The sequence below is a fragment of the Pelophylax lessonae genome (assembly GCF_965119305.1).
Source record: "Pelophylax lessonae genome assembly, chromosome: 5".
Taxonomy (NCBI): Eukaryota; Metazoa; Chordata; class Amphibia; order Anura; family Ranidae; genus Pelophylax; species Pelophylax lessonae.
In genome coordinates, this window is record NC_138772.1 from 563,139,645 (window position 1) to 563,157,815 (window position 18,171).

Here is an 18,171-nt window from a genome sequence, read left to right on the forward strand (position 1 = left end):
CATACAGCGTACGGGGTGTCGGTGTACATACAGTGTATGGGGTGTCGGTGTATATAGTGTACGGGGGGGTGTCGGTGTATATAGTGTACGGGGGGGTGTCGGTGTATATACAGCGTACGGGGGGGGGTCGTTGTACATACAGCGTACGGGGTGTCGGTGTACATACAGTGTATGGGGTGTCGGTGTATATAGTGTATGGGGGGGTGTCGGTGTATATAGTGTACGGGGGGGTAACGGTGTATATACAGCGTACGGGGGGGGGGGTCGTTGTACATACAGCGTACGGGGTGTCGGTGTACATACAGTGTATGGGGTGTCGGTGTATATAGTGTATGGGGGGGTGTCGGTGTATATACAGCGTACGGGGGGGGGGGTCGTTGTACATACAGCGTACGGGGTGTCGGTGTATATAGTGTACGGGGGGGTGTCGGTGTATACAGTGTACGGGGGGGTGTCGTGTATATACAGCGTATGGGGGGGGGTCGTTGTACATACAGCGTATGGGGTGTTGGTGTATATAGTGTATGGGGGGGTGTCGGTGTATATAGTGTACGGGGGGGGTGACGGTGTATATAGTGTACGGGGGGGGTGACGGTGTATATAGTGTACGAGTGTACATATAGCGTGTACAGGGTGTCGGTGTATATAGTGTACGGGGGGGTGTCGGTGTATATACAGCGTACGGGGGGGGGTCGTTGTACATACAGCGTACGGGGTGTCGGTGTACATACAGTGTATGGGGTGTCGGTGTATATAGTGTACGGGGGGGTGTCGGTGTATATAGTGTACGGGGGGGGGGGGTTGTTGTACATACAGTGTATGGGGTGTCGGTGTATATAGTGTACGGGGGGGGTGTCGGTGTATATAGTGTACGGGGGGGTGTCGGTGTGCATACAGTGTACGGGGGGGGGGTCGTTGTACATACAGCGTACGGGGTGTCGGTGTACATACAGTGTATGGGGTGTCGGTGTATATAGTGTACGGGGGGGTGTCGGTGTATATAGTGTACGGGGGGGTGTCGGTGTATATACAGCGTACGGGGGGGGGTCGTTGTACATACAGCGTACGGGGTGTCGGTGTACATACAGTGTATGGGGTGTCGGTGTATATAGTGTATGGGGGGGTGTCGGTGTATATAGTGTACGGGGGGGTAACGGTGTATATACAGCGTACGGGGGGGGGGGTCGTTGTACATACAGCGTACGGGGTGTCGGTGTACATACAGTGTATGGGGTGTCGGTGTATATAGTGTATGGGGGGGTGTCGGTGTATATACAGCGTACGGGGGGGGGGGGGGGGTCGTTGTACATACAGCGTACGGGGTGTCGGTGTATATAGTGTACGGGGGGGTGTCGGTGTATACAGTGTACGGGGGGGTGTCGTGTATATACAGCGTATGGGGGGGGGTCGTTGTACATACAGCGTATGGGGTGTTGGTGTATATAGTGTATGGGGGGGTGTCGGTGTATATAGTGTACGGGGGGGGGTGACGGTGTATATAGTGTACGGGGGGGGTGACGGTGTATATAGTGTACGAGTGTACATATAGCGTGTACAGGGTGTCGGTGTATATAGTGTACGGGGGGGTGTCGGTGTATATACAGCGTACGGGGGGGGGTCGTTGTACATACAGCGTACGGGGTGTCGGTGTACATACAGTGTATGGGGTGTCGGTGTATATAGTGTACGGGGGGGGTGACGGTGTATATAGTGTACGGGGGGGGTCAGTGTACATATAGCGTGTACAGGGTGTCGTGCGACGCTGTGCCTAATTAAAATTGATGTTCTTTTTTCCCACAAACAGAGATCTCTTTTGGTGGTATTTGATCTCCTGTGCGATTTTTATTTTTTTGTGCTATAAACAAAAAAAAGAGCGACAATTCTGAAAAAAAAATATTTTTTACTTTCTGCTGTGACATGTGACATTTCTACAGTAATCAGTGCTAAAAAATATGCACTGTCACTGTACTAATGACACTGGCAGGGAAGGGTTAAAGGAGAGCCTAGGGGGTGTTTTCTAACTGTGTGAGGGATGGGCTTATGGAATCAACACAGAGACCCGTGTTCCTAAATAGAAAAGATAAATTCGAATTCTGTGTTTTAAACCTGGGATCTTGCCAACATCCCTAATGAATATGGAACAAAAATAACCCCTGAGGATTGGGACTTTCAACGGCAAGAATCAGGACTTGAGTATGAAAGTATATAAATTTTATTACACATATAATGAAGAAAAATTATACATAATCACATGTGAAGTATAAAAACAAGGTCATAGATACGTCTTGGAACCAGGAGGGTCTGAGGTGTCTGGATCGGACTAGACGCGTTTCGGTCCAAATGCCTTTCTCAATGGTCCACAAAACACCAGAGCTCAGACAGATATGTGAGACCTCTGTGGAATCCAGGACGTGAGACCAAAAGGAATGGGCCTTGGTGAATGAGAAAAAGGCCTTCAATTGACTATGGCCGCAAAGAGTATATGTTAAACAAGTTGGGTCTATACAAGATAGACTTAGAGTAATATGTTAATGTTTATATGGGTTTCCAGGGGAGATTTCAATACTTATAAGCCAAATATACAGTGATATGGCAAATGACAGTGAGAAAGGAGCTCCACGGACAGAAAATCCCACGAGGATCTCCAGAGTGAGGTCAGAAACGCACAGGTCATCTGTGAAATAGTAGTAGAATGCGCCGCCATTACTCATACGTACAGACCTATACAGGCTTGACATATTCTATGTCAACAGGGATGCATGGCTGGACACGTCCCAGCATTATAAATCCATCGGGGGACATGCTTATTCTACTACTATTTCACAGATGACCTGTGCGTTTCTGACCTCACTCTGGAGATCCTCGTGGGATTTTCTGTCCGTGGAGCTCCTTTCTCACTGTCATTTGCCATATCACTGTATATTTGGCTTATAAGTATTGAAATCTCCCCTGGAAACCCATATAAACATTAACATATTACTCTAAGTCTATCTTGTATAGACCCAACTTGTTTAACATATACTCTTTGCGGCCATAGTCAATTGAAGGCCTTTTTCTCATTCACCAAGGCCCATTCCTTTTGGTCTCACGTCCTGGATTCCACAGAGGTCTCACATATCTGTCTGAGCTCTGGTGTTTTGTGGACCATTGAGAAAGGCATTTGGACCGAAACGCGTCTAGTCCGATCCAGACACCTCAGACCCTCCTGGTTCCAAGACGTATCTATGACCTTGTTTTTATACTTCACATGTGATTATGTATAATTTTTCTTCATTATATGTGTAATAAAATTTATATACTTTCATACTCAAGTCCTGATTCTTGCCGTTGAAAGTCCCAATCCTCAGGGGTTATTTTTGTTCCGTGTTCCTAAATAGGAGGAGCTCTGTGTTTATTGCTGAGGGAACAAAGGTCTGCTGTGTTTACACTAGCAGATTGCCATTCTCCCTCCACGGGGAGCGATCGCTGGTGCCCAGTGGTAATTGCGGCCGCCGGACCCACAGATCAGCTTCCCCGCAGACTAATGGACGCGCGGTACAGGTGCGGCGATTTGCGGGAACCTGCCGCTGTATATCTGTGGTGGCTGGTCAGCAAGTGGTTAAAGAGAAGAGTTTTCAGGGATTGTCCAAAGATGGATAGATTAGGGGATAGTCGGACAGATTGGTGTAGAGAGTTCCAAAGGATGGCGAGCATGGGAGCTAGAGAGCAGGAGGTCTTGGGAGGACTGAAGGGAGCGGCTTATTTATGATAGAGACAGAATATCAACCAAAAATCCAGAAAATCATATGATACAAATGTTATAAATGGAGTTGCAGTTCAGGGAGTAAAATAAGTATTTGATCCCCTTAGTAGTTGGTGGGGAAACCCTTGTTGGAAGCACAGAGGTCAGACGTTTCCTGTAGTTGGAAGCACAGAGGTCACAGAGGTCAGACGTTTCTTGTAGTTGGCCCCCAGGTTTCCACACATCTCAGGAGGGATTTTGCTCCACTCTTCTTTACAGATCTTCTATAAATCCTTAAGGTTTCTTGGCTGTCGCTTGGCAACTCGAACCTTCAGCTCCCTCCATACATTTTCTATGGGATGAAGGTCTGGAGACCGGCTGGGCCACTCCATGACCTTAATGTGCTTCTTCTTAGCCCCTCTCTATAAAGAGACCTACTTGTCACAAGGTTGTCCCACATTATGTGAGGTGTTGATTCTCTGGGGTAGAATGAGTCTACTAATGATAGAGAAGATGATGGGGGAGCCGACCTCCTCCCTCCCAGGAGCTCTTAGCGCTGGGCCTGGCGCTCCATTGGGGGCTCCTCTCCAGAATTACATAGATCACTATACACTGTGGGACGGATTTGGCCTTATGGGCTGTTTGACATGAATGAATGACGGTGACAAATGTATTTATCCGGTTATTTCTTTTTATTGGTGTAGGCCTGAGCAATAGACAGATAGTAAGCGATCAATTAGATGGAAAACAGAGAGGCCAATTCTCTGCTCCAGGTGGGAGGTGTAATCCTGAGGACAGGTGGAACTGGGTACCAGCCCCCGACTCAAAGCATGTTGTCAGTGTGAAATGCATCAACCTTTCCATGGTCGGTGTCCTTGTCCTGGTGGCGGTTTTGTACATGTTTCAATAAATCTATTGGACCGGCGGAGGTCTGCAGCTAATTTCTTACTTCTTAGAAGGATTTCACCAAGTTGTGGTTTTGTTTGAGCCAGGAAATGTCACAAAGGCAACAAATTGTCATCCTGGAAGACCCATCCATGACCCATCTTCAGTGTTCTGGCTGAGGGAAGAAGGTTCTCATCCAAGATTTTACAATACATGGCTCCGCCCATTGGAGCCTCAATGCGGCAAAGTCGGCCTGTACCTTTATCAGAGAAACAGCCCCAAAGCATCATTTCCACCTCCGTGCTGGACTGTAGGGATGGTGACTGTAGGGATGGTGACTGTAGGGACGGTGACTGTAGGGAAGGTGACTGTAGGGACGGTGACTGTAGAGATGGTGACTGTAGGGAAGGTGACTGTAGGGATGGTGACTGTAGGGATGGTGAGTGTAGGGAAGGTGACTGTAGGGATGGTGACTGTAGGGACGGTGACTGTAGGGACGGTGACTGTAGGGACGGTGACTGTAGGGAAGGTGACTGTAGGGATGGTGACTGTAGGGACGGTGACTGTAGGGACGGTGACTGTAGGGACGGTGACTGTAGGGATGGTGACTGTAGGGACGGTGACTGTAGGGACGGTGACTGTAGGGACGGTGACTGTAGGGAAGGTGTCTGTAGGGATGGTGACTGTAGGGACAGTGACTGTAGGGATGGTGACTGTAGGGAAGGTGACTGTAGGGACGGTGACTGTAGGGACGGTGACTGTAGGGATGGTGACTGTAGGGAAGGTGACTGTAGGGAAGGTGACTGTAGGGAAGGTGACTGTAGGGATGGTGACTGTAGGGAAGGTGACTGTAGGGACGGTGACTGTAGGGATGGTGACTGTAGGGAAGGTGTCTGTAGGGACGGTGACTGTAGGGATGGTGACTGTAGGGATGGTGACTGTAGGGAAGGTGACTGTAGGGACGGTGACTGTAGGGATGGTGACTGTAGGGAAGGTGACTGTAGGGACGGTGACTGTAGGGATGGTGTTCTTTGGGTCATAGTTAGAATTTTTCTTCCTCCAAACACGGCGAGTCAAGTTGTTGCCAAAGAGCTCAATTTTGGTCTCATCTGAGCACAGGACTTTCCTTCTCTAGATGTTCATTGGCAGACATCAGACGGGCTGTACATGTTCTTTCCAGAGGAGGGAGACCTTGCTGGCGCTGCAGGATTTCAGTCCATGGAGGTGTATTGTGCTACCGATGGTTTGTTTGGTGACCGTGGTCCCAACTGCTTTGAGATCATTCACAAGCTCCTCCCATGTAGTTCTGGGCGGATCCCTCACTTTTCTCATGACCATCCTCACCCCATGAGGAGAAATCTTGCATGGAGCTCCAGACTGAGGACCATTTATGGTTATTTTGTATTTCTTCCATTTGTGAATAATCGCTCCAACAGTTGTCTCCTTCTCACCAATCTTCTTGCTGATGGTCTTGTAGCCATTCCAGCCTTGTGCCGGTCTCCAATCTACTCCCCGACCTCCTCTGACAGCTCTTTGGTCTTCCCATGATGGTGAGCTGTGATTGGAGGAAAGAGATTCTGTGGAGAGATGTCTTTTATACACATAACGAGTTGTCATTAGGAAAAAACGTCTTACATTGACAGGACTAATCTGTGTACCACATGAGCACCTACTGCAGCCAGGCTGTGGGAGGCGGAATTATTGTTGGTTGGTCGGGGATCAAATACTTATTTTACTCACTGAACTGCAACTCCATTTATAACATTTCTATCATGTGATTTTCTGGATTTTTGGTTGATATTCTGTCTCTATCATATAAAATACACCTATGATAAAATTTATACACCCCCCATTTCTATGTAAGTGGGCAAACTTACACAATCTGCAGGGGGGGCAATCATTATTTTCCCCACTGTATGTAAATAAACAAAAATAGCTTACATCAGCATAGAAACAAAAAAATTGTTCATATTATTATTGTCATGATTCACCTCAACAAATCCCTAACCTCCACCTACACCCCCCCCCAACCTCCACCTACACCCCCCCCCTAACCTCCACCTACACCCCCCCCAACCTCCACCTACACCCCCCCCCAACCTCCACCTACACCCCCCCCCCAACCTCCACCTACACCCCCCCCAACCTCCACCTACACCCCCCCAACCTCCACCTACACCCCCCCCTAACCTCCACCTACACCCCCCCCCTAACCTCCACCTACACCCCCCCCCCTAACCTCCACCTACACCCCCCCCCCCAACCTCCACCTAAACACACCCTCAGGCTAAGAAACGATTACACATTTATCCCATGCATGCGGCCTTTTTCCAAAAATCCAATCTTATAAAAATCTAGGGGACATGAAAGGACAGAAAGAAAAGCCACACACCCAGAAACTGACAGACAGCAGATACAGGGAGCTGACATTCCTCCAAGCCTTTGTCCAGGCTCCCGGCCACCACCTGTCCTTCTCAAGACCCCGAATCTTCCCAACCTCACCCAGAAAATTATGCACCACCACCTCGACAGGAAGGACTTTTTTTCTGAGTGCAAACCTGACACTGCATTCCACATGAAGTAACGGACTACTAAGCTAACTAGAAAAAGTGTCTTAAAATCAAAATCCCAAGGAGTCCTCGTACGACCACTTCGCATAACTCAGTCGGGAAAGGAAATGGATACCCAGAGCCCCACCCACCCGCTTATAGACTTATATATTGAAGGGGCACTGAAGCAGGAAATGGTCCATTGTCTGCGCCACACCGCCACACTCCACTCTTGGACAACTACGGTTCTCGGCAGAGCAAAGTTTCAAGTTGCTCTTCACATGGAGTCTGCCATGGAACGAGAGCCAGGCCAAATCCCGAAACTTTAAAGGTATTCTCTCCCAATTAAACAAACACAGACCCTCCCTCATAACAGGGCCTGGGCAATCCCTCAAGATCAGTGGCTGGCTAAAGGCAGATTCAACAACCCTCCTCTCCAGGACCTCCCTAGGAGGAGACTTAATTTCCTCCCTTGTCACTGCCGAAGCATTTTAGGCACAGGTCAAAGTAAACCAAGAGTTTACAGTGTTGGACCCTCAGGCTTTTCACTGGCCCACTGTTCTCCCAGCTTCACAAACAAGGCCTAAAATTGGAAAAAATATCAACCCACCCAGTCGGCTCCTCTGCCAGCATGTTACCAAAATTATGTTTCGAAAACCTCAAAGAAAAAAATATTACCAGGTTGACCATACCTAGGCCACCCATCAGCCTGGGAAGGTAGGTTACAGACCTCTTAATGAGGATCAATTTGTTCCCCCATAACAGCTAGAAGAAACAGCTGTAGATCTTCACATAGAGAGACACTGGCAAAACACAGACAAAGCTGACATACAGAAATACCGGGATCAGGTATGTTTTAATGAGGTCAAGCCCTTCCTTGTAAAAGAGTTTTCAATCCTTCCAGCTGGCAACCTTGGCCTTGGTATCTTGTAGCCTGCTTTCCCAATTTCCAAGGCCATAATCACCAGGACCAAATTTGATGCCTAAAACTTTAATTTCCTGTCGGGGCTTCGGGAAGGTATCCAGAAGCTCGAAGCCATCGCCTTCCTCTCCCATCCAGAAAATGTCACTCTTATCCTGATTGTTATTTGAGCCAGATGCCTTAGCATACTGCTCCATCACCGAGACCACCTCCTCCGCCTCCTCTTTCCCACCTCCACCACCTCTGTCCCACCTGTCTGACACCCCTGACGCACACCCAAGCCAACCTCAAAGGGCCGTCTGATCAAACATTTTACAAGCATGAAGCTTTCAGCCTCTCTGTACAAGGTCTTCAACCAATTGATTAAGACCCCCTCCAGGCCATTCTTGTCAAGAAGCAGGCATAAGATTGATCAAAAGCTTTAACCTGATCCAATGCCAGCAGGTACTTTCTCCAGTCTGCAGCCCTGCACCGTTCCAGGACCTCCCGGACAGCTAACACTGCTGAAAAAGTGCTTTTTCCCTGAACCGAATAGTGCTGGTGGCGAGAAAGTAGATTGCCCGCTACAGATGATAATTGCCAGAAAACGATTTTTGCCAGTATCTTCCTATCAACATTGAGAAGGCTAATGTGCCGCCAATTCTCAAAAAATCGTTACCCTTTGACAGAAGAATCACCGCAGATTGTCGCATGGATGGGGAGAGCGAACCCTCTCTCAGACAGCCTATAAAAACCTCCACCAAATACGGGGCCAGAGTAACCTTAAAGTGCTTGTAAAACTCAGCTGTTTATCCATCTGGCCCAGGCGACTTTTTAATGGGAAGCTTATCAAGAGCCTTGAAAAGTAAAAAAAAAAAGCTACTGTAAATAATAAGAAAAAAGAAATCATAATTTATAGACAGAGTTTCCAGCTAATGCCCAGGAGCGCCAGGTCCTCCTAAAGTAAATGTGTTCACCTATTGGAACGTTGCTCACCTGAAGTCTCTGGATCCGGCTGTACGTTCTGTGCAGTCTCATTTGGCTGACTTTACGTTGCAATCTATACATGAGCGTGGCATCCCGCACAGGATGAGCAGACACGGCTCCCGCCAAGGCCGACTCTTCTATATTATCCATGTCCGAATTTCTTGGGAGATTGAAGGAGATGTAAACCAAACCCTAGGAGGAGATTGAGGGTTGTTAGAGGGACACGTAAACCCTAGGAGGGGATTCGGGATGTTAGAGGGACACATGGGTCCTAGGAAGAGATTGAGGGTTTTAGAGGAATACATGAGCCCTGGGAGGAGATTGAGGGGCATTAGAGGGACACGTAAACCCTAGCAGGGCATTGGGGGGTATTAGAGGGACACATAGGTCCTAGGAGGAGATTGAGGGGTGTTAGAGGAACACATGGGCCTGAGGAGGAGATTGAGGGGTGTTAGAGGGACACGTGAACCCTAGCATTGGGGGGTATTAGAGGGACACATGGGCCAGAGGAGGAGATTGAGGGGCATTAGAGGGACACGTAAACCCTAGCAGGGGATTGGGGGGTATTAGAGGGACACATAGGTCCTAGGAGGAGATTGAGGGGTGTTAGAGGGACACATGGGCCCGAGGAGGAGATTGAGGGGCATTAGAGGGACACGTAAACCCTAGCAGAGAATTGGGGGGTATTAGAGGGACACATAGGTCCTAGGAGGAGATTGAGGGGTGTTAGAGGGACACGTAAACCCTAGCAGGGGATTGGGGGGTGTTAGAGGGACACATGGGCCAGAGGAGGAGATTGAGGGGTGTTAGAGGGACACGCGAGTCCTAGGAGGAGATTGAGGGGTGTTAGAGGGACACATGGGCACGAGGAGGAGATTGAGGGGTGTTAGAGGCACACAGAGTCTCTAGGAGGAAATTGGGGGTGTTAGTGGGGCATGAGCTGCACAAAGTCGGCCTTATAAAATGATAGAAGTACAATTTGTCCAGTCTTGGGCTCTATTTGTCTGAACATTACCTGATACTCCGCCACACAGGCAATTCCAAGTGTATCCTGAAGGCAACGACCCAACCATTCGTCCGGCCGGGAACTAAGTATATCAGAGCGACAGAAATCCAGATGGGGCCCCAGTCTGAGGAGGAGCGCTCTTGACAGAAGGTAACCAGAAGCCCCATGACAGTATCTCCAGCTCTCCTTGCCTCCAATGAACTCCATAGGTTGCCCAATGTATAAAGGAGGCCCGGGGCTGAGATGGTTTACGAGCTCCTTCAGGTGGTAGCCATTAATATAAGAATCATCTTGAGAGACAAAGAACCAATCATATGTGGAAATAAAGTGCGTCTCCAGATAACGCAACGTGTGGTACATTAACCACGCTGGGCGCTCATCGCCATGGGACACGACTTCCATTCCTGGGAGGGCCTTAGAACTTCGGGCTCCGGTGAAGAACAATAAGCGGCTTACATGAGAGGAGAGAGTGCGATTCACAGCCACAGCCAGCGAGTTCAGGGTGGAACGAGAAGACAAGACGGTGACCAGCAGACGTTCTCTGAAGCCAAGTTCTGACTGAATGTATCGGGTTCTATGGACAGAGACAGGAATACAAATAAACAAACTGGAGCAGGGAGCCCGGCCTTCAGTATTCCGACCCCAACCCCTACTGTATGAGCTCTCCGACTCCCAACACTACCATTCCATTGGCATAGCTCCTCCATGTTTGCTGTCACACATTAAAGGCTGCCAGAGGTATAGTCATATCTTGCCTGGACTTCCCTGGATCCTGTCAGAATGCCCATCCTATTCCCCCTCATCTGTGGCTTGTAATAAATCTTGAAAAATATGGAGAATTCTACACAAAGGCCAATCCTTATTTAGGTGACCATTCTAACTACAGACCTCGGTCTACTCATTAGACAGATATATTAAAGTGTCACTAAACACCCATCATGAATAAATGGTGTATTCCATGCTGGTCATACTCACTCATCACTATGAGATTCCACTTCCGTATCCTGGCTGATCCGGCTGCTCTCTGTCTCCCCCTTCTGTCCACAGTTGGGGATTTTGGAGCCGTGGTGGCAGCTCTGCACATGCTCAGTTCTCAGTGAGTTTCTATGTTGAGCATTTCCTCCCTATCACATCTGAGCAGCCCATGTGACTATAGAGTCACACATGTGGGCGTATACACAGTGACAGGCCACTCCCTCCCTCCTCCTCCATGCCCATAATGGGGGCGGGATATTACATGTAGACTGATGGAGGCTTCACCTCACTCCTATTCTAAGGCACCAGCCGGAGGGGCGTGACACAGCCTGTGACTGGCAGAACTCCGCCCACACCAAAAAATAATAAAGATTTGATCCCAATTATATATTTATATAACGATTTATTACAGTTTATTGATATTATTTATTTTTATTCTGTATTCCAACAGCAGAGGAATAGAAGCTCCTCCTGCTTAGGTTTCCCTGCAGACAGGATAGGAGAGAGCCGGGTCATGTGACAGCTGGATATCCAATAGGAAAAAGGGACTTCTATCTATTTTTATTATAATAATTACATCACTCACATACAGAAATAGAAGGGGAATGGACATTATACAGTGTGTGTATCACTTTAATGGCAGACATAGAACTTCTCTAGGAAGAAGGTGCAGGTAATAGTTTGGGATGACTAGATGACATGTCCATCCAAAACCCCCTCCCCCGTCCAACAAATCCTCCGAGCCCAGCCAGGGAGGGATGGAGGGGACCAGCACAGGAGGATCTCTCCAGTACAATGTGATGGGAGAACAATGTTATCCCAGCCAGGCTTTAAATTGCCCCATCCAAGTTCCAGCCAGGAGGTCCCAGCTGGTGGCCATCCACCTTCCACACATGAGTAGAGTGCCCACGTGTCCCAGATTGGCCAGGACTGTCCAACAATTGACTTCTGTGTCTTGTGTCCCGGCACCTTCATTCCGGGACAATACAGTGTCCTGGTATGAAATAGAAGACACACAGCCACCCTAACTGATCACATGAACTGGTTGCTAGGGCCGCCTGGCTTCTAGCAACCAGTGATGTCACACAGAGTCAGAGCCTCAGAGTGAGGCTGAGCGGAATGAGACCTGAGTGTAATGAGGGCTGGGTCTAGTGCTGCACTGCTGACTCCACCCACCTCCTCCTTCCTCAGCACCCAGACTCCAGGGTGACTTGCTGGGTAGGGGCGGATCTTCTTCACTCCAGTGTCACTGTCTCCACCCACCTCCTTCACCCACCGCCTGGCGGCACAAAACCACAACTGCCAGCAGTGCCCGACTTCTCCTCCTTCCCGCTCCCGCCTACGGCCTGACTGTCTGGGATCCCGGACCAGGGGACTAGACCACCACCACTCATCAGAGGGATAATAGAAGGCGAAGAACTGGATTGGAGTAGAAGGTGACACAAGTGGGGTCACTGGGGGAGGGGTACAGTAAGGAAGAAGAAGGGGACACAAGTGGGCGACAGTAATGAAAAAGGAGGGGACACAAGTAGGGGGCAGTAATGAAGAAGAGGACACAAGTAGGGGGCAGTAATAATGAAGGGGACACAAGTGGGGGGCAGTAATGAAGTAGAAGGGGACACAAGTGGGGGACCGTAATGAAGAAGAAGGGGATACAAGTGGGGGGCAGTAATGAAGAAGGGGACACAAGTGGGGGACAGTAATGAATAAGATAACACAAGGGGGGGACTGTAATGAAGAAGAAGGTGACACAAGGGGAGGACAGTAATGAAGATGACACAAGTGGGGGGCAGTAATGAGGAAAAAGGTTCACATTGTAAACCATCTGTATAAACTAATTGGCAAAAAAAAGTATTTCAAAATTCATCTTTTTTTGGGCGGGGAGGGGGATTAGATGGGGGGGTTGTTGTCAGGGGGGTATCCCTGAAAGGCAGTTTGAAAAGTGGTCACCCTACACATGAGGTCATCGAGAGAGCTACCTATAAAAAGCTACATTGGGGGAAATGATTTGAAAGGATGTTTGGTCAGATGACCTCCACCCAGAGAAGATGGTACAATGGGTTCCCTTCCACAGGCTTTCATATAGCAGAAACAAGTCTCACCTCAACACCTTCTTGTGAGGAGGATGTGGTCTGTGGCTGTATGGAACAATCCGGAGCTTCAAATCATCCATGTGGGGCTTTACTTGTCCAGCCTGTAGCCCAAGATGGCTCTGGGGACGATCCATGCATGGACCTTCATCTCCCTGTATCCAGGAGACGCGGAGGAGGCTCAGGCTGCAGCCTAAGGAAAGGCCCAGGATAAAAGGAAGAGCAGGGCGGAGAAGGCCAAGGAGGACACTGTAAAGCTGCGGACCCATCCTACACAGAGGAGAGAGAAGAGGAGAAATCATATAAATCCCTTTTACTTTCCAGAATATGGAGCTGAGAAGGTTCCGGAAAACGTTTCCCTTTATTTGTGTTTTCCGAGTTCTTATCTTACCTGACTTTCCTCACCAATCAGAAAATTTCAGATATGAGGCTCCAGCACGCGGGGTGTCATGGCTGCCTGCAAAGATACAAGTCCAAGATGGATCATAGGAAGACATTTCCTCCATGCGTCCGCTATCTGCCCCATAGAGACTCCCTATACAAGACGGATCATAGGAAGACATCTCCTCCATGTGTCCGCTATCACCCCCATAGAGACTCCCTATACAAGATGGATCATAGGAAGACATTTCCTCCATGTGTCCGCTATCTGCCCCCATTGACACTCCCTATACAAGACGGATCATAGGAAGACATCTCCTCCATGTGTCCGCTATCGCCCCCATAGAGACTCCCTATACAAGATGGATCATAGGAAGACATTTCCTCCATGTGTCCGCTATCTGCCCCCATAGACACTCCCTATACAAGACGGATCATAGGAAGACATTTCTTCCATGTGTCCGCTATCTGCCCCCATAGAGACTCCCTATACAAGACGGATCATAGGAAGACATTTCCTCCATGTGTCCGCTATCTGCCCCCATAGAGACTCCCTATACAAGACGGATCATAGGAAGACATTTCCTCCATGTGTCCGCTATCTGCCCCCATAGAGACTCCCTATACAAGATGGATCATAGGAAGACATCTCATGCACAAACATGCTGTGTTGACCTAAGGTAATAAATAAATAGTCTATTTAACTTTCTTTAAGATAAAGACGCTATACCAAGGTAATCTTATCTGTGTGTGGGACCATAAACCTTAGTCAGTATTTTCTGTGTTTAAACCCATTTAAAAATAAGATTTACAGATACGTTATTATAATCTTATATGTAACAGAATATTAACAATGAAGAATATATACTGTATATATATAACTAACATACATAGATATGTAGAAAACCGTTATATATTATAATTGTTTCATTCTTGCTAGAAGAAAGTTAAACTGATTTTGATGACTCATCACTGCATGTTTAGAAAGACTTCATGTTAAACCTTTGTAAGTTGTAAAAATTAATCATAAAACATTTGTAACCTTGCCAGACTCTAGAAAGTCTGAGATGGTAAGCTCTTTGTCAATATAAGGTGCAAAGTTTTATTTGTAGGTAAATAATGCTGTAATATTGCTATATGCTGAAGCTCAGAGCAACACAATACTGCCATCTCTGGTGACTGACTGCTACTAGTTGAAGTCTTAGGTTGAAAAGTATTTTCCAATATATCTAGATATATATATTAAATATATTATGGTGTTACCAGATTTAATTCCTTATTTAGATACATAATGGATATAAGATGGACATGTGTAACAGATGAGAGTATGGATACATTTTATGTTGTTTTATGATGATTACTCTTAAATATGGAGAAATCATCATTTAATTTTAATATTCTGGTCAACCAAGAGGTGTCACCCAATGACCTCACCAGTTAATGAATAAGATGTCCCAACCAATGGGGATAATGTCACTCCTTCTGGGTTTAACTTATGGTAATTTTAACAGTCCTTTTTTCTATACCATATAAAAAGGAAAACCCAGATTAGAGAGGGACACAGGAAATTTGCACAACATACATTACATATACAATACACACGCTACTACAGCCATGCATAGACTCATCTATACAGACTCCATTTTGCTCCATCATGTATCTGAAACTTTGAGGGACGCCAAAAGAAACTCCTCCCTACCTGGCCACCATCTTGGAAAGGCAGCCACCTTAAGGACTCTGGTAACGACCATTCTAAGCTAGCAGCCATTTTAAATGGGGTAAATATGCCTTGCTAATTATTTGATTATTATTCAATATTGTTTATGTACTTCCTTAAATGTTTTACATTGCATATTCAAGGGTAACGAGATTACAATCCCAGCCGTATTAACCATATGTAGATTTTTCTCTAAGAGATGAATTTTGCTTTTTATACAAATTTTATCAATATCAGATTTAGCGCATATTGGCGTATTAATCTCACGTTTTGCATGGCCTATTCTCGCTTTATCTGCAGTGGAGTGACTATCAGGCTGTGCATTGCGCAGACAATTGTGGTCTGATTATATAAAACATTCATTTATGGTTTATACTATACCTGGAGAAAACGTAATCTTGCTTTATTTTTACCTTCATTATTGAGCTACATATCACATTGCATTCATTGTTTGAAGTTTGTATTTTATGTTTCAATGTTTTTTATTAGATTTTTTGTAAGAAAAAGATATAACAGCGCACTAGGAGCCAACATGGCTCAATCATTGTCTTTGAGGGCATTAAATATCACATAATACACAAAATACAATGGTGCCAATTCAGAAAATTACAATATCAAAAAGGAGAAACCAATAAATCAGTAACAGGAACGGTAAGCTCAGGTTGGGCTGAAGTTTGTATTTTATGTAAAGTTATCTTTTTGTGTCATCTCAAGTTTGATCATGTATTGTGAATACATGTCTCGTGAATAAATATTCTTATATATTCCATACTGTAGACTGTTTTCACTAAGATTGGTATATGCTTTTAAAAAGGAATTAATCAATAAAAAGAATTCGCTACATATTGATTTGTGGAAATAACTGGAGATTCTCCTACCGCACAGATCTTTGCTTATTGACATAAATAGACACTGTTATATTCAGAGCAGTATAAATATTCTGACAACAAGACGGATCATAGGAAGACATTTCCTCCATGTGTCCGCTATCTGCCCCATAGAGACTCTCTATACAAGATGGATCATAGGAAGACATCTCCTCCATGTGTCCACTATCAGCTCCCATAGAGAATCTCTATACAAGATGGATCATAGGAAGACATCTCCTTCATGTGTCCGCTATCTGCCCCATAGAGACTCTCTATACAAGATGGATCATAGGAAGACATCTCCTCCATGTGTCCGCTATCTGGCTCATAGAGACTCTCTATACAAGATGTATCATAGGAAGACATCTCCTCCATGTGTCCGCTATCGGGCTCATAGAGACTCTCTATACAAGATGGATCATAGGAAGACATCCCCTCCAAGTGTCCGCTATCTGCCCCATAGAGACTCTCTATACAAGATGGATCATAGGAAGACATCCCCTCCATGTGTCCGCTATCTACCCCATAGAGACTCTCTATACCAGATGGATCATAGGAAGACATCCCCTCCATGTGTCCGCTATCTGCCCCATAGAGACTCCCTATACAAGATGGATCATAGGAAGACATCTCCTCCATGTGTTCGCTATCTGCCCCCATAGAGACTCTCTATACAAGATGGATCATAAGAAGACATCTCCTCCATGTGTCCGCAGAAAGAAACCAAACAGTGGAAGGAGTGGGGTCAGCCATGCCCAGTTGTCTTTTGCTAAACTACCTAAACCTTGGTACAGAACAGCTCTGAATTTCTGGTAGGATCAACAAAACGCTTCAAATAGAATATTGAAGAGACCAGAAGGGAGAGGACAGTAAGATGATTGTCAGGGGAACATACTCTTAGGGTGTCCATACATGTCTAGATTTCTCCATCCACACTATTCTATTCACACACCCAGAACCCACGGCTGTCTGAGCACCCAAATCTGACTGGATGCAGTCCCTGTTTGCCACCGATTTACTACCTGTCCCCTTCCACCCTGTGGGCACCACTTAGCACTGTCCCTAGCCAGGTCATTGTGTTCTGGCATTTGGCCTCTATGCTGGACTCCCAGTACAGATCCTGTCTTTGTACTTTGGGATCTGATGCTAGTCTGGAGGTCCATTTCTGGACTTACCTGTCTGGTTGTCCTATTGGGAGTTCTGCTTCTGATCTCACTTTACCAAATGTTCTGAACTTCTGGGTTCAATCTGACCTTTGGCTCCAGTGGCTCTTCTGCCTCGACTCTCCGGGCTCAATCTACATCCTCATTCAGCTCCTTGGACAAAGTATATCAGCAGGTTCCAGTCTCTGGGCTCAGTGTAGCGGCTGGTTCTGGTCTCTGGGCTCAGTGTAGCGGCTGGTTCCAGTCTCTGGGCTCAGTGTAGCGGCTGGTTGCAGTCTCTGGGCTCAGTGTAGCGGCTGGTTCCGGTCTCTGGGCTCAGTGTAGCGGCTGGTTCCGGTCTCTGGGCTCAGTGTAGCGGCTGGTTCCGGTCTCTGGGCTCAGTGTAGAGACTGGTTCCGGTCTCTGGGCTCAGTGTAGCGGCTGGTTCCGGTCTCTGGGCTCAGTGTAGTGGCTGGTTCCGGTCTCTGGGCTCAGTGCAGCGGCTGGTTCCGGTCTCTGGGCTCAGTGTAGCGGCTGGTTCTGGTCTCTGGGCTCAGTGTAGCGGCTGGTTCCGGTCTCTGGGCTCAGTGTAGCGGCTGGTTCCGGTCTCTGGGCTCAGTGTAGCGGCTGGTTCCAGTCTCTGAGCTCAGTGTAGCGGCTGGTTCCAGTCTCTGGGCTCAGTGTAGCGGCTGGTTCCGGTCTCTGGGCTCAGTGTAGCGGCTGGTTCTGGTCTCTGGGCTCAGTGTAGCGGCTGGTTCCGGTCTCTGGGCTCAGTGTAGCGGCTGGTTCTGGTCTCTGGGCAGCCAGTGTGTGGCTGGTTTAGCTCTCCAGTCTGGTTGCATTCATTGGCTGATTTGAATCTTCCATTTCAGTCTACCTTCTGGTTGAGCTGGTTCTGACCTCTGAGCTAACTCTACCTTCTGGTTCAGATCTCTGGGCTCACTTTGT

At 47.3% G+C, this 18,171-nt stretch overlaps 1 protein-coding gene across 2 annotated transcripts in view; it reads right to left on the reverse strand.

Annotated features, from left to right (window-relative positions):
- The window catches only part of CHPF2 (chondroitin polymerizing factor 2), a 34,538-nt gene extending 17,052 nt beyond the window's left edge, over window positions 1-17,486 (reverse strand). Inside the window, exons 1-5 of one of the 2 annotated variants that reach the window (XM_082258550.1) lie at window positions 17,257-17,486; window positions 13,506-13,571; window positions 13,127-13,384; window positions 10,059-10,623; window positions 9,053-9,235 (exon numbers count right to left, since the gene is read on the reverse strand). In XM_082258550.1, the coding sequence (XP_082114676.1) occupies window positions 9,053-9,235; window positions 10,059-10,623; window positions 13,127-13,383 (1,005 nt within the window). In that variant the 5' untranslated portion in view covers window position 13,384; window positions 13,506-13,571; window positions 17,257-17,486. The remainder of the gene's footprint in view (window positions 1-9,052; window positions 9,236-10,058; window positions 10,624-13,126; window positions 13,385-13,505; window positions 13,572-17,256) is intronic. The other variant, XM_082258551.1, reaches the window with a different exon arrangement.
- Between the last annotated feature and the right edge of the window lie 685 nt (window positions 17,487-18,171).